Here is a 26,167-nt window from a genome sequence, read left to right as displayed (position 1 = left end):
GGAAAACTTCCTCAGAGTAATAGTCTTGTGCTTCAGGGCAGCCTGTGATGAGAGATTGTTCACACAAATGAGCTGTTTACCCGATCTAAAAATACAGCTTTGGGGCAGGGGTCGGGCAGTGCAGAGCTGTGTACGTTAATTAGTAGAATGAAAAATGAAGTTAGTGTCTGGTGAATTCAAGGCATGGCTTCACCACCTCACTGCTGTGTGACCTGGCCAAGTAAGTTTTCGTTTTTCATCCTTAGCTGAAATGATATTTGCTGCTGCGCTGGGAGGTTGCAAACACTACATTTGAATGAGAGAACCTTTTAAGGGCATATATGATGCTTGATAGCTTCTCAGTTATTGAGCTGTCTTTCTTCCTCTTCCCTCTGATCACTGTACATTTCTTTGAGCTTCAGTGCACTCCTCTGAGCCAAAATTTGGGGACATGAGTTTGCGATGTTCCTGATCCAACACAACCTTTATTCCTACTTTCTTTTAGCTAAAATTTGCTGCACACTAGCATTTATTGAATGCTGGAAACCAAGCTAAGCATTTTTAGCAGTGATCACAAAGTGGTGGCCCATAGACTGCATCCACCTGAAGTTTTGTCTTTAATATTTGAATTTGAATATGGCACAAACTCTTTGCTGTAACCTTTTCCACCCCACCTTGCCCCTTCAGACATCTGCTTTCTTATCATATTTGCTTGGCTTTTCTCGTCTCACTGGAGGCTGCTGTTCTTTCTCAGGCTTATTTGCTGGCTGCTGCTTCTCTACAAGACCTCTCAGTCAGGGAGTGAGTCATCAGCCCTCTTCTTAGTAGATCTCATCCCAGGCCAAACAAATATCTGTTTGCTTAAGCCTTCAAGATCAGAGACTCGATATGTCAGATGCCCTCTGCCTAATGCAGGGTAAGCCCTTACCAGGCACTCAAAAACTATTTGCTGACTTCCCAACCTGTCCTTGGAGGCATTTAAGTTGAGTCTGCTTTTCATGGGTTATCTCATTCAAGTCTTACACCATTTTTTACATTATCAGACTTTTCTTTTTCTAACACGGAAAAACAAACCAAGGCTCTGAATTATTGAGTTTCTTGTCCAAAGTCGAGTGGTTAAGTGACAGAACTCAGATGGTTAAGTGACAGACAGCTCAGATACAAACCCAAGTAGTCTGACTGTAATGCATGCACTTTTGACCCTTAGGTTATATTGGTACAAGTATCTTCATTCTTGTGGAATGTGGGTGCCACTGAAATATCTAGAGTTTCAGTATTGTTGAGGATGTCTGATTGTTCTGGTGTCAGGTATAACAATTTGTCTAAAATTTGGATTTGTAAACTGACTAGGCTAAGAGCAGATGTATGTATAAGTATATAAGCATGTGTAGTTACTAACTTCCCAGTGATTATACTAATTTGTCCCAATAACAATTTACATACAAGTGTGAATCTATATGAATTCTTTCCACATTAACTCTTTATTAGATGGCTTATGATGAGTAATTGAAGAATTGAGTTCAATATGATTTTATCTCCTTTTGTTTAGCCACTTATTTTGGAAGGGAGATTTATTTCATTTGTGTTCTTTCCTTCCTCCTTTTAGCTTTACTGATAACTTTTTAATATAGCTTCTCAAAATGTTACCCTTAGGACATCACCAATCCCGATGCCAGACATTTCAAAGAGAGTGAGAAAGTTAATGATATCATGCTACAAAAATTGAAGAGTTTTCATCTTAAAAAGAAAAAATTAGATAAAGAGGTACTGTATGTATTCTTCATTCTAAAAATTGTATCATTTTTAGTGAAAAAAAGACAAGAAAAAGGTCATGTAAAAGTATAAAGAGGCTCCTAAAATTTTGGATTTTTTTTAAAGAATTATTTTTGGGGACAAGATTAGCTTTACTTTGGCCCTCACTAAGGAGATACACTGTTCAACATTTGACTTGTTTTATAACATAAGTATGTATTAGAAAATCTCATTCATCTACCAAAAAACTGGTATGATTATTTTTTCACTTTTGTATGGTACTGCTGATTCCTGAAGAAGAGAGTATTTTGACATTTCTATAGTGATTACAAACTTTATCACTTGGAATATTGAATACATTGAAAACAAATTTTATTTCTCAAGTGGGACAAAGGTAAGGGAAGAGGCTCTTGGAATTTCTTCAATCATTCTTTTCTTGATGTAGTGGTGCAGAGATGGAGAGAGAGAATGAAGAGAGTCAGTTATACAGAGAAAGTGGTAACAGGACGTGAAGGTGTGTGCTTTTAATCTGAAAGGAATACAGAAGTGACTAATTTATCTGGCTGAAGGAATAAAAATGTATTTAAATCTGGGATTCAATTTCAGTGCTGCATTATCAGGAAATGACTTCTCTGAACTGAGGTGGCTAGAAAATTTGTTGCAGGTATTCTGCGGAATCTCTGTCTCTTAGCTAACCTCTAGAGAAAAGGACTAAGGAATAAACAGACATGCAAAGAAATTACTGGCCTCCACTTCTTAAACTAGTCTTCAGAAATAAGCCCAGTTGAGGATTCGAGCAGGATGTTACAAAAATACCATTTCAGATATTTATGTTCTCTTGGTAAATTTCTGTGTCATTCCTGTAATACTGGCAGATGAAATAATATGATGCGTGTAATTTGATTCAGTGAAGGGAGTTGCAGGGAGGAGGAAGTGGCTGGGGTATTAACGATACAAGGCTGACCGTTAACTGTTAGTAGTTGAAACTGGATAATAGTTACATGGGCGTCCATTAAAGTTTTTCCTCTTTTTTGGAAAGTGTTCATAGTAAAAAAAAAATATATATTCTGTGCAGCCTTCACTAATATTTGGAGGAGTTAGAATATTGAATATTACGATTTATTGTTATTACATGGAACAAACAAATGAACAAAGAAGAAATGACTATAAATTGCATCTAGAAAAAGTTGGCTAACTTTTTTTCTTTAAAGAAGAATTTTAATAGCCTGGCTGTAAAAACAATTGAATATTAGGATAAGCTCTCTGGAGATCCCAAGCCCACACTCAGGTTTAATGGTTTACTGGACTCACAGGACTCAGCACATAGTTGTTCTCACAGCTATGATGTGTTATTACCGTGAGAGGATACAGAGCAAAATCAGTAAAGGGAAAAAGCACGTAGGGTGAAGTCCAGAGGAAACTAGATCCAAGCTTCCAAGAGTCCTTTCCCAGTGAGTCACACAGGGTGCACTTCCCTTTCGCCAGCAGTGACCTGTGCAGCATGCGTGAACTGTTCCCGGGGATGCTTATTGGAGACTGAGTGTCCAGGGTTTTGATTGGAGGCTGGTTGGGTAGGTGCCCTCTGCCTGCCACGTACCAAAATTCCAGACCCTCCCGAAGGACAGGGGTGTTCAGCATAAATGTTCTTTGTACAAATAGGTTAGGCACAGTGAGCCTTCATATCAGGAAATGATGGAAACCCTCCCACAATCCAAGTTCCTAGATGCCAGTCAGAGGGCAGTCTGGCGAGCAGGCCTTTCTAAGGACAGCAGTCTCAGGCCTGCTGTGTGAACTCTCTGCTACACAAGAGCTTTAAAAACAAGACACCTTTGGAGACCAGGGATTGGACTGTGCATGGTTTGGTGACTTTATTATAAATGTTACGGAATGTAGTTTTATTTCCTCTCCTCTGAAATAGAAAATGCTTTTTTCCTTAGCTACTGAAACATAAAGACAGAATCACAGCTTTCAGAGAGTTAATTGCTAATGAAAAATCATTTCAAGATCAGGTTACAGAGGTGAGTTAAACATTCACTATGTACCGTCTTTAACATACAAAAATACAATTTTAGATACTTAACATTGAAGTCATTCTGACTCCAAGTTCTACACATCTGTTATTGAAACCACTGGAGATCTCTCTGGTGGTTAAACTAATAACATATTCATTGTCAAATGTTCCAAGGAGTGTGAACATACTGGAAGTGAGTACAAATATGTTTCATCTCAGGTTACAGACTTGGATTCAAATGAAGCCAAGAATGTCGGAGAGGTACCTGTCTTACTGGGAGCCAAACTGGATCAGTACCACAACCTAAATGAAGAGCTTGATTTCTTGGTAAGAAACACCTTTTGTTGCTTTGCTAGCATTTTTATATACAACACCATTTTATTAACAAGTTCAGGAAATTATCAACCTTCAAAAATTTTGCTCATTGAAATGGTCACACACTGGCATAGTAGCAGCATTATTCACCCACAAAAATATACAATTGAAGTTTGCATTTTCAGGTTTTGAAATTTTAAATATTGTCCCACCTGATTTCTGTTTAATCAGATTTTTTTTCTTTCAAAATGCAGAAATTTTCAAATATGTGCAGTTTTTCATAGTGGATGGGGCACATTTATATTGTTGCATATGCTACCACTAGTCTTACAGCAGCAGGTGTTTACAGCAATCATGATTAAGGGATGTGCTTTGGAAAATGGCACTCATACTTTAGATGGCATCTAAAGATAAAGGCATCACAAGGAAAATGGTAATTATGTGAGGGGATGGAGGTGTTAGCTAAGCTATAGTGGTAATCATTTTGCAATATATAAGTGTATCAAATCAACACGTTGTATACCTTAAACTTACACAGTGTTATATCAACTATATCTCAATAAAGCTGGAAAATTTAAGATAAAGGCAGATAAAACAGGAAAAATACATGGGAAGAACATAAAAATATCTTGGTATCTAGAGAGTTACAGCCCATTTGGATCCCACCTTAATTAAAAAGTGGTTAACATAATTTATTTTTTAATGGAGAAGTCTATTATCATATTTCTGAATTATTAAAAATCAGGGAATTCCCTGGCAGACCAGTGGTTGGCACTCAGTGCTTTCACTGCCGAGGACTCAGGTTCAGTCCCTGGTCGGGGAACGAAGATCCTGCGAGCCGAGCAGTCTGGCAAACTAAATAAATAAATAATTAAAATTAATTAATAATTAATGATAAATTAATTAAAATCGGCATTCTGTACTAAATTCATTACATACCCATTCATCTTTAAGAGAGAAAAAAAAGTCCAACGTGGTGAGGGCTTAAAGGTTTCTTCTTTTCTAATTTGTTCATTTTTTTCATTAAATACGTAATTGTTGACTTCCCACAGAAAGGTTAAGCAGGGCTAGTCACTATGAAGATAGAAAGATAAATCAAACATGAGCCCTGGGCTTCCCTGGTGGCGCAGTGGTTGGGAATCCGCCTGCTAATGCAGGGGACACGGGTTCGAACCCTGGTCCGGGAAGATCCCATGTGCCACGGAGCAACTAAGCCCTTGCGCCACAGCTGCTGAGCCTGCGTTCTAGAGCCCGTGAGTCACAACTGCTGAGCCTGCGCGCTAGAGCCCGTGAGCCACAACTACTGAAGCCCACGCGCCTAGAGCCCGTGCTCCGCAGCAAGAGAAGCCACCTCAATGAAGAGTAGTCCCTGCTCACAACAAGTAGAGAAAGCCCACGCACAGCAAAGAAGACCCAATGCAGCCAAAAATAAATAAAATAAATTTATTAAAAAAAAAACATGAGTCCTGCTTCCAAGGAATCTAGAAAAGTAGATGCAATACATAGGTAATTATTTACGAGGACTAAAGGGAACATTTTTTAAAAAGAGATATACAGTGACAAGCATCCGACAGAGGAGATCAGAGGAGGAACCGATGGCGTCCTGGTGGGAGAAGCACAGAGGACGGTGACCGGACTGTTAGTGGGCGGATGAGAGGAGGGCATGCAGTAAGCTCTGGCTCCATCACCAGTTTCAGTGCTTCAGGCATAAAAAGGATGGGAGTGGACCTTGATCTTCCCCGGGTGGGAAGCTGGAGTGAGGAAAAGGACACAAATGGAAGCGCTCAGACACACTGTGTCGCTTTTAACATGTGCTGCAGACTTTCTTGTACAAACCGTATCTCAGAGAAACCAAATAATTGATGAGGGAGAGGTCTTCATGGAAGAATGTAAGCTATTAAAAGCAAGAGAAGACACACCTGCAGAAAATTACATTTTGCATCCCTGAATAAAATAAGGAATCCAGGCAATTACAATGGCTGCCAAAACCTGTAAGTTCAAGGCTCATAGGAACCCGTTAATGACCAACACCAGAGCCCCCTCGTCTGCCTCAACCGCACGAAAGGTGAGACATGCCACTGACGGGATGCAGGAGGGAACGGGGCACTGTGCGTGAGGTGTTCTCACCTGAACCGCCTGTTCTTAAAGCAAGCTTCTAGACCACACGACCAGCTGACAGGATAAAGAACCGTATTAAGTTGACCATGATAAAAATCCAGAGAAATTCTAACCCATAACAATTGGCACAAGGAAGGGGAGGGAGAAGAGCGGAAGAGCTGTTCTAGACTCAGAGGTTAGAGACTTGAGACAAATCAAGCAGACGCATCGTGTGTAGATCCTGGCTTGAACACACCCACTTCACAAAGGTATTCGTGAGGTAGCAGCAGAAAACCGCTAATGCAGGGGACACATTTTAATAGATGTGATAGTGGTATCATTGTGTTTTTAAAAGCCCTTGTCTGTTAGTGATACATACTGAGAAGTGTTTATGAGTGAACTGACATGATGGCTAGCTTTGCTTTAAAATACTCCAAGAAATTTAAAAGGTCGCAGAGTGAGAGTGGGGGGTGGGAAGTTGGAGACGGATGAAAAAATACTGGAAAAATGTCGATAATTGTTGAAGTTACATGGAGGTTCGTTATACTACTCTCTCTACTTTTGTATGTGTTCTGGAATTTTCCAAAGTAAAAAGGGCTTTAGTTTTGTTCTTTGGTTTTGAAATGCCGAAGTGTGCTCCAGAAGGCTCACTCCTCATTCTCCAAGGAACTCTAGGCCAGGAAGACTGGGTCTGCCAGAGTTAAATTTGGTGGCTTGCACCTCCTCTCCTGCTTTCTCAGGTACTGCTCCTGTGGTCCTTCTGACCCCTTGCCTTTGGTTCTTCTTCACAATTCTGATCTTGTTGGCTGTTCCGGGAACCTCCTGACCTCCTCCATCCTGAGGCAGGGCCCCAGCTTTGCCTTCCTGCTGGCTCTAGCCAGCTGGATGTTTACCTTCCAAGTGCAAACTGTCTCCTGGTCCTGTAAGCCTTGGTAAGGTGCACCAAAGGCAGGTATTTGGTCAGAGGGAAGAGGCAAGAGTCCAGTTAACACTACTGACATTCCGGGTTCAAGGGGGGCTAATAAGATTGACCCCTCAAGTTCCTCCTAGATCCCATCTTCTGTAAAATAGGAACCTTTTTATAAAAATAAGATATTCTTTTTTAATTTTTATTTTATATTGGACTATAGTTGATTAACAATGTGTTAGTTTCAGGTGAACAGCAAAGTGATTCAGTTATACATATACACGTAAAAAATAAGATATTCTTTAACCAGTATTATAGAAGATATCCTTTAACCATTATTGTAGGATAGTTGAAGATTAAAAACTAAAATACTATCCTAAAATATACCACTTCACTATAACACTCGATATATTACATAAAACATTTACCTAATTTGGACTTCCCTGGTGGTGCAGTGGTTAAGAATCTGCATGCCAATGCAGGGGACACGGGTTCGAGCCCTGGTCTGGGAAGATCCCATGTGCTGTGGAGCAATTAAGCCCATGTGCCACAGCTACTGAGCCCATGCACCTAGAGCCTGTGCTCTGCAGCAAGAGAAGCCACTGCAACAAGGGAAACCACCACAACGAGAAGCCCCTGCTCACCACAACTAGAGAAAGCCCATGCACTGCAACTAGAGAAAGCCTGCGCGCAGCAACGAAGACCCAACGCAGCCAAATAAATATATTTTTTTAAAAAAGCTATTCTCTAACCAGTATTATAGAAGATATCCTTTAACCATTATTGTAGAATAGTTGAAGATTAAAAACTAAAATACTGGCTTCCCTGGTGGCGCAGTGGTTGAGAGTCCGCCTGCCGATGCAGGGGACGTGGGTTCGTGCCCCGGTCTGGGAAGATCCCACATGCCACGGAGCAGCTGGGCCCGTGAGCCATGGCCAGTGAGCCTGCGCATCTGGAGCCTGTGCTCCGCAATGGGAGAGGCCACAACAGTGAGAGGCCCGCGTACCGAAAAAAAAAAAAAAAAACCTAAAATACTATCCTAACATATACCACTTCGCTTTAGCACTATATATATTACATAAAACACTTACCTAGTTTGGGCTTCCCTGGTGGTGCAGTGGTTAAGAATCCACCTGCCAATGCAAAGGACACGGGTTCAAGCCCTGGTCCGGGAAGATCCCACATGCCGCAGAGCAACTAAGCCTGTGCGTCAAAACTACTGAGCCTGTGCTCTGTAGCCTGTGAGCTGCAACTGCTGAGCCCGTGTGCCACAACTACTGAAGCCCACGGACCTAGAGCCTGTGCACCACAGCAAAGAGTAGCCTCTGCTCACCGCAACTAGAGAAAGCCCGCACGCAGCAATGAAGACCCAGCACAGCCAAAAGCAAAAACAAAAAACCCATTTACCTAATTTATTATTTTGGTAGCCTTTGAAATTACAAGTTTGTTAACTTAAAAAGAAATACTCAGGGCTTCCCTGGTGGCGCAGTGGTTGAGAGTCCGCCTGCCGATGCAGGGGATACGGGTTCGTGCCCCGGTCCGGGAAGATCCCACATGCCGCGGAGCAGCTGGGCCCGTGAGCCATGGCCGCTGGGCCTGCACGTCCGGAGCCTGTGCTCCGCAACGGGAGAGGCCACAACAGTGAGAGGCCCGCATAGTGCAAAAAAAAAAAAAAAAAAAAAGAAATACTCAGAAGGAAGCTTCATATATATATATATAATTATTTTTATTTTCACGCTATGTCCTATAGCCATAAAAGTAAGAAAACAACAATTATGTAAAGCAGAAAATTACTACTCTAGGAAAATATTTCTAAGTATTCCAAAAGAAAATAACTGTAGTCCCTTGTCTCATGATCCCTCTGAACTATGAACCATACCTGTCAGCTCCTGGATTTGGGCACAGTATTACCTTGAGTGTACTTTACATTGGTGTTACTGACCAATCTCCTGAGGAAGGGTCTGGGTTCACTAGGATTCAGGTCATACAGGTGAGAGGGCTGTCCCACCAGGTGGAACCCCAGCTCCTTGGTTTCCAGAGAAGATGTCAACCTTACCACCTATTTCCTTGTTTTCCCAAGTTCCCTGGGCATTCCTCTGATGCTCTGACCCTATTCCTCACCTTCCTGGTTCTGATTTCCCTAAATCCTATTCTAAAGCCAGTGCAAGAAACAATATTTGCGCTGCAGACCCTTTTCAGAGGATATAATCTCAATCTATCTGCCGACCAGCTGTTAGGAGGAGCGTGTGTAAGGACTCCTGTATCTCTGAAGGGTTATGTGTGCCATCCTGTCATTCCTCTAGCAGTAACCCACAGTAAAAACACATTTTACATCTTGATCAGATACCTATATGCCCACACACAGAAGTAACACCAGTTTCATATTCTATCATGTTCTATTCCATTTTCTGTGTGCGTGTTGTTTATATATTCATTTCATTACTTATCGAGTCACAACCTGGATCATGTTTGTTACCAGAAAGCTGCTGCTTGGAACACGCTATCTTGGCCCTCACAGAATTGCTTTTACTGAGTTGTGTTTTGGTGTTTTATGCCCTCAACAGTCCTAGGAAACATCTTTTTCCATTTGTTCTAAAAAGATTGCTGCTTCCCTTAGTGCCACTTGGATGAGAGCGTCCTTTGAGACTTCAGGCATACTAGGAAAAGCTTTTCTTAGAAACAGGTGTGTTTTCATCGCATGAAAATGAAAATCATGTAACTGACCAGGTTCCTGTTTGCTTTGGCTACCAGGAAGTTTAGTTCCAAAAGCATGGTGCTGTAGCTCGGTGCTTAACTGGCTTCATATCCGTCTGTTGTTCTTTATCTGTTCCGTACATTCTGGTTTAATTGGTGTTTTTTTTTTTTTTTGCGGTACGCATGCCTCTCACTGCTGTGGCCTCTCCTGTTGCGGAGCACAGGCTCTGGACGCGCAGGCCCAGCGACCATGGCTCACGGGCCCAGCCACTCCGTGGCATACGGGATCTTCCCGGACCGGGGCATGAACCCGTGTACCCTGCATCGGCAGGCGGACTCTCAACCACTGCGCCACCAGGGAAGCCCTGTTTATTTTTAATTTATATTTTATTGCATATATTCAATCTCAAAACCTTTGTGTAAAGAATTGGGGAATCAATCAATCAGCCAGCCTTCAGATATCCCAGTCTCCAGGACTGTTCATAATGATGACTGATGCATTGCTGTCATGGTATTATTTCTACCTTGACACACTTTTTCTTTTCTTTTCTTTTAATTAGAGTAAAATTGCTTTACAATGTTGTGTTAGTTTCTGCTGTACAGTGAAGCGAATCAGCTATATGTATACATGTATCCCCTCCCTCTTGGACTTCCCTCCCCACCCCATCCCACCCATCTAGGTCATCACGGAGCACCAAGCTGAGCTCCCTGTGCTATACAGTAGGTTCCCCCTAGATACCTTGACACACTTTCTCTGTGAGTTGACACTAGCAGAGTGTAAGACAAGCAAAAGCCTCTTAGGAAACCTGGAATCATGAACTAGGTAGAGCCAGATACCCTGACTGTATAGGCCAGGCTGTTGTACCTCAGGTCACAGCAGCCCTCAGTGCCCCTCTCAGGGGTGTGATAGGCACAGTGATGGCCTCCCAAGATGTCCATGCCCTATTCTGGGAACATGCAAAAGAGACTTTGCATCCCTTAATGAAACAAGGAAGCTAGCAATTATGACTAAAGGGACGTTGTAGGCACGATGAAATCAAGGACCTTTAGGTGTGAAGATAGACTATCAGGATGTGCCCAGTCTAATCACAACTATCCTTAAAAGTGGAGAAATCTTCCCAGCAATGTCACAGAGAGACGTAGCATTGCTGGCTTTGAAGACAGGGAGGGACCCAAGCTGAAGAAATGTGTGCAGCCTTTGGAAGCTGGAAAGTCTCCCCTAAAGCCTCAGAAAGGGACCAGCCCTGCCGACACTTTGACTTTAGCAGAGTGAGACACCTGTCAGACTTCTAAGCAACAGAACTATAAGGTAATAAATGTGCATTGTTTTAAGCCGCTGAGTTTGTGATCATTTGTTATAGCAGCAGCAGGAAACTAATACATGATACGCTGACCTCATTTTCTTTAGTGATTTGGATTTCAGTGTCCCATAATATATTGGGGCAAGTCCATATATTATCAACATGGAACTATGTCCACAAATCTATAATACGGGGGACCACAGAGGGGACCCAACCTAAGAACTCCTCCTCTACAGGAATTCACATCTGAGCAGCCCGCCTGGACCCAGCAGACCTCCTCTCAAACCAGCAGCCACTGCTCTGCTGCCTCTCAGTGCCTCCTGTTCTCACAGTGCAGGGGGGCAGCTTTCCAAGAGGACTTCCTCCACTACGGTCAAGTGCATGTTGCTTTGGGCAGGGCCAGGCATGGTGCTCTTCCTCCACCAAACTCCACCCTGCCCTTGGAACCCGCTTCTCCTAGATGACTGACAAGGCCCATCCCAACTTCTGTGGGTCTGCATCTGCACTACGGCCCCGGCACTCATGGGCAGACCCCTCAGGAAAGGGGACCGGGGGGCTGGGAGAGAGTGCTGCCACACCTGCTCTCATCCCTCAGGCACCCCAGGGTTGGAGGAGGTCTTGTTAGACCTTGTTTATTAAAAAGTGCCTTTTTTTGTTAATAGATCTTTATTGGAGTACAATTGCTTCACAATACTGTGTTAGTTTCTGTTGTACACCGAAGTGAATCAGCCATATGCATACATATGTCCCCATATCCTCCCTCCCACCCTCCCTATCCCACCCCTCTAGGCAATCGCAAAGCACTCGGCTGGTCTTCCTGTGCTATATGGCTGCTTCCCACTAGCTATTTTACATTCGGTGGTGTATATATGTCAATGCTACTCTCACTTTGCCCCAGCTTCCCCCTCCCACCCTGTGTCTTCAAGTCCATTCTCTATGTCTACATTAAAAAGTGCCTTTTGATATGCTTTCAGAAAAATGTTTTAGAATTTTCCAGTGATTTGATTTTAATAGACTGTCTTCCAAAACTTTTCTATTTTGAAATACTTTTTTTAACTTTAAAATAAGGAGCTCTTAATGAAAAGACAAGTCATGGACTGTGAGAAAATATTTGCAAATCACAGATCTGATAAAGGACTTGTATCTAGAATATATAAAGACTCCTTGAAAACAAACAACCAAATTTTTTAAATGGGCAAAAAGGTTTTAACAGACACTTTACTAAGAAGATACATGGATGGCAAATGAGCCCATGAAAAGAAACTCAGCATCATTAAGAGGCAAATTAAAACCACAGTGAATACCACTACACACCTGTTAGAATGTCTGTTAAAAAGACTGGCCATACCAAGGATTGGTGAGAATACAGAGCAACTGAAGGTCTCATCCACTGCTGGTGGGAATGTAAAATGCTACAGCCACTTCGGAAAATGTTTTGGTGGTTTCTTAAAAAGTTAAACATGTACTTAACCATCATTCTACTCCTAGGTGTTTTATTTACCCAAGAGAAATGAAAGCCTATGTTTATACAAATGTTCCTAGCTGCTGTATTTATAATAGCCAAAAACTGAAGGCAACTCAAATGTCTATCAACAGATAAATGGATAAACAAATTGTGGTACATCCATACACTGAAATACTACTCAGTAATGAAAAAGGGGTGAGTTGGAGATTGGTTCAAGATGGCGGAGTAGAAGGATGTGCCCTCACTCCCTCTTGCGAGAGCACCGGAATCACAACTAGCTGCCGAACAGTCATCAACAGGAAGACACTGGAACTCACCAAAAAAGATATGCGACATCCAAAGACAAAGGAGAAGCTGCAATGAGATGGTACGAGGGGCGCAATCACAAGAAAATCCTAAAACTTCTGGGTGGGTGACTCACAAACTGGAGAACACTTATATACCACAGAAGTCCATCCACTGGAGCGAAGGTTCTGAGCCCCACGTCAAGCTTCCCAACCTGGGGGTCCAGCAACGGGAGGAGGAATTCCTAGAAAATCAGACATTGAAGGCTAGCGGGATTTGATTGCAGGACTTTGACAGGACTGGGGGAAACAGAGAGTCCACTCTTGGAGGGCACACACAAAGTCGTGTGTGCATCGGGACCCAGGGGAAGGAGCAGTGAACCCAGGGGAGACTGAACCAGACCTACCTGCTAGTGTTGGAGGGTCTCCTGCAGAGGTGGGGGGTGACTGTAGCTCACTATGGGAACAAGGACACTGGCAGCAGAAATTCTGGGAAGTACTCCTTGGCGTGAGCCCTCCCAGAGTCCGCCATTAGCCCAGCCAAAGAGCCAGGTAGTCTCCAGTGCTGGGTCACCTCAGGCCAAACAACCAACAGGGAGGGAACACAGCCCCACCCATTAGCAAACAAGCAGATTAAAGTTTTACTGAGCTCTGCCCACCAGAGCAACACCCAACTCTACTCATCACCAGTCCCTCCCATCAGGAAGCTTGCACAAACCTCTTAGATAGCCTTATCCACCAGAGGGCAGACAGCAGAAGCAAGGAGAACTACAATTCTGCAGCCTGTGGAACGAAAACCACATTCACAGAAAGATAGACAAAATGAAAAGGCAGAGAACTTTCTACCAGATGAAGGAACAAGATTAACCCCCCAGAAAAACAACTAAATGAAGTGGAGATAGGCAACCTTCCAGAAAAAGAATTCAGAATAATGATAGTGAAGATGATCCAGGACATCGGAAAAAGAATGGAGGCAAAGGTCGAGAAGATGCAAGAAATGTTTAACAAAGACCTAGAAGAATTAAAGAACAAAGACCTAGAAGAATTAAAGAACAAACAAACAGAGATTAACAATACAATAACTGAAATGAAAAATGCACTAGCAGGAATCAGTAGCAGAATAACTGAGGCAGAAGAATGGATAAGTGACCTGGAAGACAAAATGGTGGAATTCACAGCCGTGAAACAGAATAAAGAAAAAAGAATGAACAACAAGAACATTTGCATTATAGGGGTCCCAGAAGGAGAGGAGAGATAGAAAGGACCTAAGAAAATATTTGAAGAGATTATAGTCAAAAACTTCCCTAAGATGGGAAAGGAAATATCCACCCAAGTCCAGGAAGTGCAGAGAGTCCCAGGCAGGATAAACCCAAGGAGAAACACACTGAGACACATAGTAATCAAATTGACAAAAATTAAAGACAAAGAAAAATTATTGAAAGCAACAAGGGAAAAATGACAAATCACATACAAGGGAACTCCCATAAGGTTAACAGCTGATTTCTCAGCAGAAACTCTACAGGCCAGAAGGAAGTGGCACGATATATTTAAAGTGATGAAAGGGAAGAACCTAAAACCAAGATTACTCTACCAGTCAAGGATCTCATTCAGATTCGACAGAGAAATCAAAAGCTTTACAGACAAGCAAAAGCTAGGAGAATTCAGCACCACCAAACCAGCTCTACAACAAATGCTAAAGGAACCTCTCTAAGTGGGAAACACAAGAGAAGAAAAAGACCTACAAAAAACAAACCCATAACAATTAAGAAAATGGTAATAGGAACATACATATCGATAATTACCTTAAATATGAATGGACTAAGTGCTCCAACCAAAAGGCACACGTGTGCTGAATGGATACAAAAACAAGACCCATGTGCATGCTGTCAACAAGAGACCAACTTCAGACCTAGGGACACATACAGACTGAAAGTGAGGGGATGGAAAAAGATATTCCATGCAAGTGGAAATCAAAGGAAAGCTGGAGTAGCAATACTCATATCAGATAAAATAAACTATAAAATAAAGAATATTACAAGAGACAAGGAAGGACACTACATAATGGTCAAGGGATCAATCCAAGAAGAAGATATAACAATTATAAGTATATATGCACCCAACATAGGAGCACCTCAATACATAAGGCAACTGCTAACAGCTATAAAAGAGGAAATCGACAGTAACAAAATAATAGTGGGGGACTTTAACAACTCACACCAATGGACAGATCATCCAAACAAAATTAATAAGGAAACACAAGCTTTAAATGACACAATAGACCAGAGAGATTTAATTGATATTTATAAGACATTCCATCCCAAAACAGCAGATTACACTTTCTTCTCAAGTGTGCATGGAACATTCTCCAGGATAGATCACATCTTGGGTCATAAATCAAGCCTTGATAAATTTAAGAAAATTGAAATCATATCAAGCATCTTTTCTGACCACGAGGCTATGAGACTTGAAATCAATTACAGGGAAAAAAATGTAAAAAACACAAACACGTGGAGGGTAAACAATACATTACTAAATAACCAAGAGATCACTGAAGAAATCAAGGAGGAAATCAAAAAATACCTAGAGAAAAATTACAATGAAAACATGACTATCCAAAACCTATGGGATGCAGCAAAAGCAGTTCTAAGAGGGAAGTTTATAGCAATACAAGCCTACCTCAAGAAACAAGAAAAATCTCAAATAAAGAATCTAACCTTACACAGAAAGGAACTAGAGAAAGAAGAACAAACAAAACCCAAAGTTAGTAGAAGGAAAGAAATCATAAAGAGAGCAGAAATAAATGAAAAGGAAACAAAACAATAGCAAAGATCAATAAAACTAAAAGCTGGTTCTTTGAGAAGATAAACAAAATTGATAAAACTTTAGCCAGGCTCATGAAGAAAAAGAGGGAGAGGACCCAAGCCAATAAAATTAGAAATGAAAAAGGAGAAGTTACAATGGACACCACAAAAGTACAAAGCATCATTGACTACTACAAGCAACTCTATGCCAATAAAATGGACAACCTGGAAGAAATGGACAAATTCTTAGAAAGGTATAAGTTTCCAAGACTGAACCAGGAAGAAATAGAAAATATGAACAGACCAATCACAAGTAATGAAATTGAAACTGTGATTAAAAATCTTCCAACAAACAAAAGTCCAGGACCAGATGGCCTCACAGGTGAATTCTATCAAACATTTAGAGAAGAGCTAACACCTATCCTTCTCAAATTCTTCCCAAAAATTGCAGAGGAAGGAACACTCCCAAACTCATTCTATGAGGCCACCATCCCCCTGATACCAAAACCACACAAAGGTACTACAGAAAAAGAAAATTACAGACCAATATCACTGATGAATATAGATGCAAAATCTTCAACAAAATACTAGCAAACCGAATCCAACAACACATTAAAAGGATCATACACCATGATCAAGTGGGGTTTATCCCAGGAATGCAAGGATTCTTCAATATACGCAAGTCAATCAATGTGATATACCGTATTAAAAAATTGAAGAAGAAAAACCATATGATCATCTCAGTAGATGCAGAAAAAGCTTTTGACAAAATTCAACACTCATTTATGATTAATACCCTCCAGAAAGTAAGCATAAAGGGAACTTACCTCAACATAATAAAGGCCATGACAACCCACAGCCAACATTGTCCTCAATGGTGAAAAACTGAAACTATTTCCTCTAAGATCAGGAACAAGACAAGGTTGCCCACTCTCACCACTCTTATTCAGCATAATTTTGGAAGTCCTAGCCATGGTAATCAGAGAAGAAAAAGAAATAAAAGGAATACAAATTAGAAAAGAAGAAGCTAACTGTCACTGTTAGCAGATGACATGATACTATACATAGAGAATCCTAAAGATGCCACCAGAAAACTACTAGAGCTAATCAATGAATTTGGTAAAGTAGCAGGATACAAAATTAATATACAGAAATCTCTTGCATTCCTATACACTAACAACAAAATATCAGAAGGAGAAATGAAGGAAAGAATCCCATTCACAATTGCAGCAAAAAGAATAAAATACCTAGGAATAAACCTACCTAAGGAGGTAAAAGACCTGTACTCAGAAAAGTATAAGACACTGATGAAAGAAATCAAAGATGACACAAACAGATGGAGAAATATACCATATTCTTGGATTGGAAGAATCATATTGTGAAGATGACTATACTACCCAAGGCAATCTACAGATTCAACGCAATCCCTATCAAATTACCAGTGGCATTTTTTACAGAACCAGAACAAAAAATCTTAGAATGTGGATGGAGACACAAAAGACCCCAAATAGCCAAAGCAGTCTTGAGGGAAAAAAACGGAGCTGGAGGAATCAGACTCCCTGACTTCAGACTATACCACAAAGCTACAGTAATCAAGACAATATGGTACTGGCACAAAAACAGAATCATAGATCAATGGAACAAGATAGAAGCCCAGAGATAAACGCATGCACCTATGGTCAACTAATCTATAATAAAGGAGGCAAGGATATACAATGGAGAAAAGACAGTCTCTTCAATAAGTGGTGCTGGGAAAACTGGAGAGCTACATGTAAAAGAATGAAATTAGAACACTGCCTAACACCATACACAAAACTTAACTCAAAATGGATTAGAGGGCTTCCCTGGTGGCGCAGTGGTTGGGAGTCCGCCTGCCGATGCAGGGGACACGGGTTCGTGCCCCGGTCCGGGAAGATCCCACATGCCGTGGAGCAGCTGGGCCCGTGAGCCATGGCCGCTGAGCCTGCGCGTCCGGAGCCTGTGCTCCGCAAGGGGAGAGGCCACAGCAGTGAGAGGCCCGCGTAATGCAAAAAAAAAAAAAATGGATTAGAGACCTAAATGTAAGACCGGACACTATAAAACTCTTAGAGGAAAACATAGGAAGAACATTCTTTGACATAAATCACAGCAAGATCTTTTTTGATCCACCTCCCAGAGTAATGGAAGTAAAAACAAAAATAAACAAATGGGACCTAATGAAACTTAAAAGCTTTTGCAAAGCAAAGGAAACTAGAAAGAAGACGAAAAGACAACCCTCAGAATGGGAGAAAATATTTGCAAATGAATCAATGGACAAAGGATTAACCTCCAAAATATATAAATGGCTCATGCAGCTCAATATTAAAAAAAAAACCAACCCAATCAGAAAATGGGCAGAAGACCTGAATAGACATTTCTCCAAAGAAAACATACAGATGGCCAAGAAGCACATGAAAAGCTGCTCAACATCACTAATTATTAGAGAAATGCAAATCAGAACTACAATGAGCTATCACCTCACGCCAGTGAGAATAGGCATCATCAGAAAATCTACAAACAACAAATGCTGGAGAGGGTGTGGAGAAAAGGGAACCCTCTTGCACTGTTGGTGGGAATGTAAATTGATACAACCACTATGGAGAACAGTATGGAGATTCCTTAAAAAACTAAAAATAGAACTACTATACGACCCAGCAATCTCACTACTGGGCATATACCCAGAGAAAACCATAATTCAAAAAGACACATGCACCCCAATGGTCATTGCAGCACTGTTTACAATAGCCAAGTCATGGAAGCAACCTAAATGCCCATTGACAGACGAATGGATAAAGAAGATGTGGTGCATGTATACAATGGAATATTACTCAGCCATAAAAAGTAACGAAATTGGGTCATTTGTAGAGACGTGGATGGATCTAGAGACTGTCATACAGAGTGAAGTAAGTCAGAAAGAGAAAAACATATATATTAATGCATGTATGTGGAACCTAGAAAAATGGTACGGATGAACCAGTTTGCAGGGCAGAAATAGAAACACACATGTAGAGAACAAACATAGGGACAGCAAGGGGGGAAAGTGGCGCGGGGTGGTGGTGGTGGGATGAACTGGGAGTTTGGGATTGACATGTATACACTAATACGTATAAAATAGAAAACTAATAACCTGCTGTATAAAAAAATAAAAAATGATAAAAAAGAAAAGAGAAAAGAAAGAAGAAGGCGTGAGTTACTGATACATGTGCAGCTAGATGAATCTCAAAATAATTATGCTGACTGAAAAGAGCCAGATAAGAGTAAATACCCCTTGGTCCAGTTACATAAAATTCTAGAAAATACAGAGTAATCAGTCACAACAGAAAGCAGATGGGTGTTTGCCTGGGGCCGGCATAGAGTATGCGAGTGAGGGAAGGACAGACAGGCAGGAGGGAGGGGTATCTAGAGGCAAGAGGAAACTGTGGTGGTGGAGGGTGGGGGTGGGGCGGGTGGCTATGTTCATTATGTTGATTGCGGTGATGGTTTCACAGATGTATTCATAGATAAAAACATATCAAACTGTACACTTTATAAATATATGCAGTTTATTGTATGACAGTTATGCTCTTAAAATGGTTAAACCCTATACTCTTTAGCAGAAACTTAAAATTTTGGATTACTTTTCACTGTAATCCCCCAAACTGGCTTTTATGGAGCAATTCTTTTATCGCTAAAATAAACAATCTTTAAGAACTCCTTTGCCCTTATTTCTTTAATCTGAGGCTAGCAAATTTTTAAAAATCAATCTGAGGGGGCTTCTCTGGTGGCGCAGTGGTTGAGAGTCCGCCTGCCGATGCAGGGGACACGGGTTCGTGCCCCGGTCCGGGAAGATACCACATGCCGCGGAGCGGCTGGGCCCGTGAGCCATGGCCGCTGAGCCTGCGCGTCCGGAGCCTGTGCTCCGCAGCGGGAGAGGCCACAACAGTGAGAGGCGCGCGTACGGCAAAAAAAAAAAAAAAAAAAAATCAATCTGAGGACTTAAAAGGGTTATTACTTTGATCTTGAAAGCCAGTAAAGAAATTCAAGATGTGCCATTAAGTCTGTAATTAAAAGAAACAACAACAACCAAACAAAAAACCAACAGAAGTGAGAAGGAATTCCATGTTGCTTCAGTAAGCTGTCATGAGGTATGTATGTAAAGCTGAGAGAGGAGCCCCACCCTCCAGGATGCCGTGAGGAGATGCAAAGGAATGGAATGGGAAAAGCCCAATGCTAATAGTTGATAAGTAGAGATTTTAGTCTTTTCTACTTCTAGACACGTCCTTTAAAAAATCTTTTAAATTCTCTTCACCTTGGGTCTGTTAAACTGAGGTGACATCTATACTCCCTACCTTAAATAATGTGTGTTGTCAGAGGACTGGGACCCCTGATTTGATATTGTCCCCATTAATATATTTATGTAAAGAGAAAGAACAAGAAAGCTGCTGTGTCTGCAGCAAATTTGTTTTGCCATTGCTTCCTCCAGGGTATCTCACTACAGACACGTAAGCATATGTAAATAAGAATATTTAAATAAGCAGTAGAAGACTGATGGCCATTATTATCATTGTTATTTAACGGGAACATTTCTGTCCTTTTCTACAATTGCTTTGAAAATTAAGGTACCTGTTCAGGGACTTGTGAATACCTTTTCCTGATAATTAATCCTAGATGTCACTTTTAGAAATACAGTTTTTAAATTGTTAAAAAATTTTTTGCAAATAAAAATTGGACCATAAGTCAGAATGTGACATACATTGAGCAGAACCTTAAAAAAAAACACCTCTCATTTATGGATATTTGAGAATATTTATCAAACCTGAAAATGCATCATCAAGCCCAACATCAGTGCTTTGCTTCAGAGAGAATCAAGTATGTCTACATTGTTTATATCTGGAAAGAAGGTAATGAAAATTTGGGGCTAGTAAGTATTTGTATTCACTAACAGGCGTTTAATTATTTGCAAAGCTGTTTCATGGTATTAAATTGTAGAAAAGCTGAAACATCGTTTTAATTTCTGCTCATCAGTTCTAAGTGCAATCAAACTAGGACCTGGTTCATAGCATCTCTGGATTCACCTATGGTACAAATTAGGTTAAGAGAATATTGGGATAAAGTATAGTTCACTGTTCTGATTTGTTCTTAGCATCCACACGTGGTTTCCATGGAAGTTTCCAGGTTAGTATTTTTACCGGTGTTTCTCCATAGATTGCAAAATTGGGAAATCTTCTAGAGTTAAAAGAAGACCACCGCAACAGACTCATTGAAGAAAATGACAAGTATCAAAGACATTTAGGCAACTTAATAAATAAGGTACAAATTTTCTTACATAAATATTTGTCTTTTTAAAACGGTGAAATATTAAAACGGTAGAATTTTGGTGCTAAAAAGGATCTGAGGGATGATGTAATACATTTGTATTGATTCCTTTCACTTCATAATGACCTTCCATTAGCCTTTTAGCTGAAAGCTAGCAAAGCACATTGTGTGTATCTGTCCTTGTGCTGTCAGCATTTTCAGGTCTTAGTATTGCTACTTCATTTTGAGGGTCACTCTAAATCTTGCCAACATAGTGTTATAGTTTACCTTTTAAAAACCGCATTAACTGTAACCAAGTGGGCTGTAACCCTGGGTTGGTACATACGCTACATGTGCGGGTCATAGCTGACTTGCTACAGTTGTCCGTTTGTTGACACTTCACTTTTTCTGCACGATGAACAGGCACATTACAATTCTATTTGTGTTCATGTTCCTGATTTCAAAATGTAAGGAAGATGTTCTGCCTATTGTAAAACTTTCATTCATGGGAGTCATATAATTGAACTTGTACAGATTCTTAAAAAGCAAAATTAAATAAGTATCCTAGAATTTATCACAGGATAATTGTTTTAGCTAATGTTTTTCAAGGTTACATCATGCGAAGAAGTTATCGAATGTGCTGACCGAAGGCTCATGATACCGAACTCCCAGATTGCACAGTAAGTTGAAAACACTTAATTTTTTTAACTTTGTAAACGTTTGCTGATATTTCGCTCTCTGGCTTGCTAAGTTCATTTTTCAGACTCCTAGAAAGAGGAAAATGTGCTGTTTTGTAAGTCAAGACCATTCATTCTTCAATGATATGTTTAGTGTGCCGAATGTCTGGACTACTTGAACAACCAGAATTTCATCTTCCTTTCTCAGAACTCCCTTTGACTTGGGGGGAGGGGGGCGAGGTTAAGAAATTACAGAGGGCATCCCTAGTGGCGCAGTGGTTGAGAGTCCGCCTGCCGATGCAGGGGATACAGGTTCGTGCCCTGGTCCGGGAAGATCCCACATGCCGTGGAGCGGCTGGGCCCGTGAGCCATGGCCGCTGGGCCTGCGCGTCCAGAGCCTGTGCTCCGCAACGGGAGAGGCCACAACAGTGAGAGGCCCGCGTACCGCAAAAAAAAAAAAAAGAAATTACAGAGAAACATCCAAGAATTTTAGAGGATATTTCCATAGTATTCAAGTAAAGTAACATTGCTGTGCTTAGAATTTATTCACAAAAGTTTTTGAATGCACCCCCAAATGAATCATATCAAGTACCAAATAAACTTTCTCATTAGAATGAGATTCAGGAACTGCCCTGGTGACGCAGTGGTTAAGGATCTGCCTGCCAATGCAGGGGACACGAGTTCGATCACTGGTCCGGGAAGATCCCACATGCCGCAGAGCAACTAAGCCCATGTGCCACAACTAGTGAGCCTACGCTCTAGAGCCCGTGAGTCACAACTACTGAGCCCGCATGCTGCAACTACTGAAGCTCGTGGGATTAGAGCCCATGCTCCGCAACAAGAGAAGCCACTGCAACTAGAGAAAGCCCGCGCACAGCAGCGAAGACCCAACGCAGACAAAAAAATAATAATAATAATAATTTGAGTTGCTTGGAAAGAAATCCAGATTCCCATAAAGCAAGATGGATGGATGATGTATAGAGAACTAGACCACCATGAAATTTATCTACTCAAATCCTCCAATAAAACTAGCAAAATGTTAGCCTAGAAAAGTTCATTTTAGTCATAAAATTCAGTTGTTTCTTCTTTCAGTTTAGAAGAGAGAAATAAACATTTGGAAGATTTAATTAGAAGGCCCAGAGAGAGCACCAGAAAACCAAGGTAAGTTGTTTCTTTTTCTAAATAATAATGTCTTTAACTTTAGAATATATGCATAATAATGTTATACATTTAAAAAAAAACCTTTTCCTTATCTCAGTTTAAAATAAATTATATAAAAGTGCTTGGTATTTTGCCTAGCATAAAATAGTTTCTTTGATAGATGCTTTTTGTAGGACCTGAATGGGAAAGCCTGGTTACCTGCTCTCATGGAACTTACGATTATCTCTAAGAAAAATACTATACAGATTATGAGCTAAGATTTTGTCTACAATAAAACAGCTTACCCTGATGTAAATATATAGCAGACCAGATCTTATGATCAGATTTTCTTACACTAATGTGAAATCTTATGATCTGTTATTTTAGAAGACTCTCAACTCTCAGTATTTGATGCTACAAGATATATGCACAAACCCTATGGAGTTGGTTCAGACCATAGTAGGATGTTAAAGTGGGACTCTTCCTGAGCTACTTCTTAAGATGCTAATTAAATATTTATCAATTCCCAAAACGAGAGTGAGTTTGCCCGATGTGCAGAGGTTCTGAGGGAAATTTCAAAGAATCTTTTTCATGACCCATATCCCTTGACCAGATCCAGTATATGAAACGTCTGGAGTGTGGGGAAAATTGCAGAAGAGATTTCTTTGACTCTGTCGTGTCATGAGCTCCCGTCACCCCCAAGTCATCCTACCTCTTTTACCTAAAGCCTTGTTAGGGGGTCTCTGGGAGATCACCTAAAGAACTTTGAAATGTGTTTCCTAAACACATTTAGGAAAGGGAGGATCAGTGACGGAGAAAATTAAAGCAAGGTGTGGCAGGCAGCACGACACAGGGGCTGAGTTGGGTGGCCTGTTCTCCCTGATTGTCGTCAGGACAAAGAATGTATGTGACAGTTTCTTAAGAACCACGCAGGTGAGATCTGAGTCATCTTGGGCTTGGCTGAAGGCTGCCTTGTGGGATGCCAGCAGCAAGAAGGGGAAAGGGAGCAGCACATTCTTAGGGGCTGGTGCAGCAGTATCAGATGACCACCGGAAGAGAGGTGCCTCAGCCTGGGCCCAGGGAACCGTAGGGCAGGGGTCCCTGGCAGCGGCAAGCTCCCAGAGAAAGAATCAGCCAATCCCGGAGACTGTGAAGCCACCCAGCCAAGTAAAAATGTCTTATTGCTTTACTTCTCCTCCCTCCTTCTGCAAAGGGAGGAGGTGGGGAGTGAAGAGGGTGCAGAAATTGACCTTCAGGGGCAGGTGGTGTCCACCAACTACAAGCCGTAGCTTAGGGAGAGGAATGAGTTCTCCTGAGTGAAGATTAAAGGATCGATTCGTATTTAAGACTGGGCATCGAACTGAGCTGTGCTGAATTCTTCACAGTGAGAAGGAACATGACAAGGAGCAAGGTTGGTTGAGTTTCATCTTCCTTGGTTTGGTTGCCAGCTGGCAGAATTACCTTAGAGCAAAAAAAATCACTGGGCCTGCTGCATATTCAGCCAACAGCAAAGGGGAGGAGCTCCCGTGAGTGAAAAAAGGCTAAAGTAGGGACTTCCCTGGCTGTCCAGTGGTTAAGACTCTGAGCTCCCACTGCAGGGTGTGTGGGTTTGGTCCCTGGTTGGGGAACTAAGATCCCGCATGCCAGGGATCCCACGTGCCATGTGGTGTGGCCAAAAAAAAACACCCCCAAAAATAAAAAAAAAGGCTAAAGTGGGGAGCAGACATGAAAGTTGCATTTTCATTATATCGTGGGTCATGTTTGTTCCGAATACCATTTGCAAACAGAACTATGTTTTGAAAATCAAAAGCCTTTAGAAGGTTTACACTATTATTTGCAAAGTGATAGTTTAACTATGATTTTCTCCCTAATATGAAAGAGTATGATCTGATGCCTGGCATATTACAGATGCTCAGTAATCGCTAGTTTAAACTGAATGTGAATCTTCTCTGAGTTGATGAAAGAAACTGTGGAATATTTTTTTCTGGAATTATTTTACAATAAGAAAATTTGCTTCTAAATTCACACATTTTACTAGTTCAGATATTTGTTTACTTATACTTGGCCTATCTTCACAGTAGATTGGAGGCCCATTTATATAGATTTAGAGTGGCCTTGAAACAAAGGTGTGAGGTGGAGTGGAAGAGCTCTCAGGCCCTTTCTAGCTGAGAAGACCGTTTCTTAGAGAACTTCAGGCTTGCATCAGCCTTCAGCCCCGCACCATCCATGAGCCTCCCCTTGGCCGCTGGGCCTCAGGCAATTCAGCATGCAAACATGCTTTAGACCACCTCTGCATCGTCTCAGAATTCTGGTGCTGCTTTTGCCAGTTGTCTTCAGAAGTGGAAACAGTGAGAAACAGGGAGAGAAAAGTGAGCACTTTAATAGTCACATGTCTTGTTTGGGCCTCTAGTTCCTTTTTTTTGTCCTCTAGTTCTTTATCACTTCAAGGAGATTCATTAGGTTTTCAAGTCATAGCCAGAATCTTATCCTAAGTAAATCAGGGAGAATGTTAAAACGTAACAAGGCTGAGGCTCAGTATTTCTATGTAATTGCAGTTGAGAATGATCCGTATTCTACATACTGAGGAGCTTTATCTTAATCTTTTAGGGTCTCTTAGTTCTATCGCAAATGACAATTTCTCTTTGAAAAATGAGGAAAAGAAAAATTTTAAATAATGGCATCCTTGTTCACTATGTTGCTATTTTAGTCCTCACCCCCCCCAGTTGTTTGATTGTTTTACATTATTCTCCTTCTGTTTCCCGCAGACTGAGAAGGCATCCGAAGCCCGTGACCGTGGTAGATCATACTGATGATCATTATAAAGAATGCTGTATTCCCATGTAATTGTCAAATTACACAAAATTAAAGATGAGTTCCTAAAGTTATGCTTCAGTCATGTTCAGCTTAGCTTTCCCCTCTGCCCTCAGATGAGGGCCTCTTTTGCCTCTGATTGTAGTTGGTTCTGTAATTGGGAGCCTTAATTTCATCCCCACAGCTCCTGCTTCATGTCAAGGCCTCATCGTTTTCATCTGGCCTGTCACAGTCATCTCCTTACTCGTGGCTCTGCCCCCAGTTCTGCTCCACCCTCCACAGAGTAGACAGAGTGACTGTTCAGAAACAAAATCTGGTTATACTCCCCCGCTACGTGAGACCCTTCAGTGCTTCCCAGTTGCATTCAGAATCAAATGCAACTCCTCAGCTGGCATCCAGGTCCTCTGTGGCCTAGCCCTTGCCTTCCTATACAGGCTTCTCGGTCACTGCTTCCTCCTCATCATACACCCCAACCACATCTAACACTTGCAATGTTTTGCACGTGCCATGTTACCTTTGTGCCTGCTGGCTACTGCCCGGGTAGCTCCCCCACCTGGAATGCTCGCTCTCAAATCCTTTTCTCCCTGTTACTTCAGTTCCCGCCTCACAGACATCTGCCAGCTGGAGCTCCGTCTGCTCCA

The 26,167-nt window shown here is 41.4% G+C and overlaps 1 protein-coding gene across 2 annotated transcripts in view; it reads left to right on the top strand.

Annotated features, from left to right (window-relative positions):
* The window catches only part of CAGE1 (cancer antigen 1), a 45,667-nt gene that overhangs the window by 18,525 nt on the left and 975 nt on the right, over positions 1-26,167 (top strand). The window contains exons 3-10 of one of the 2 annotated variants that reach the window (XM_069541079.1): positions 1,633-1,743; positions 3,669-3,749; positions 3,962-4,069; positions 20,809-20,913; positions 21,493-21,578; positions 22,668-22,736; positions 24,063-24,126; positions 25,481-25,589. In XM_069541079.1, coding sequence (XP_069397180.1) covers positions 1,633-1,743; positions 3,669-3,749; positions 3,962-4,069; positions 20,809-20,913; positions 21,493-21,578; positions 22,668-22,736; positions 24,063-24,126; positions 25,481-25,525 — 669 coding nt within the window. In that variant the 3' untranslated portion in view covers positions 25,526-25,589. Of the gene's footprint in view, positions 1-1,632; positions 1,744-3,668; positions 3,750-3,961; positions 4,070-20,808; positions 20,914-21,492; positions 21,579-22,667; positions 22,737-24,062; positions 24,127-25,480; positions 25,590-26,167 lie in introns of those variants that run through there. The other variant, XM_060023683.2, reaches the window with a different exon arrangement.

This window comes from Delphinus delphis, chromosome 10 (assembly GCF_949987515.2).
Source record: "Delphinus delphis chromosome 10, mDelDel1.2, whole genome shotgun sequence".
Lineage (NCBI taxonomy): Eukaryota > Metazoa > Chordata > Mammalia > Artiodactyla > Delphinidae > Delphinus > Delphinus delphis.
This window is presented reverse-complemented; position numbering and strand designations above follow the sequence as displayed.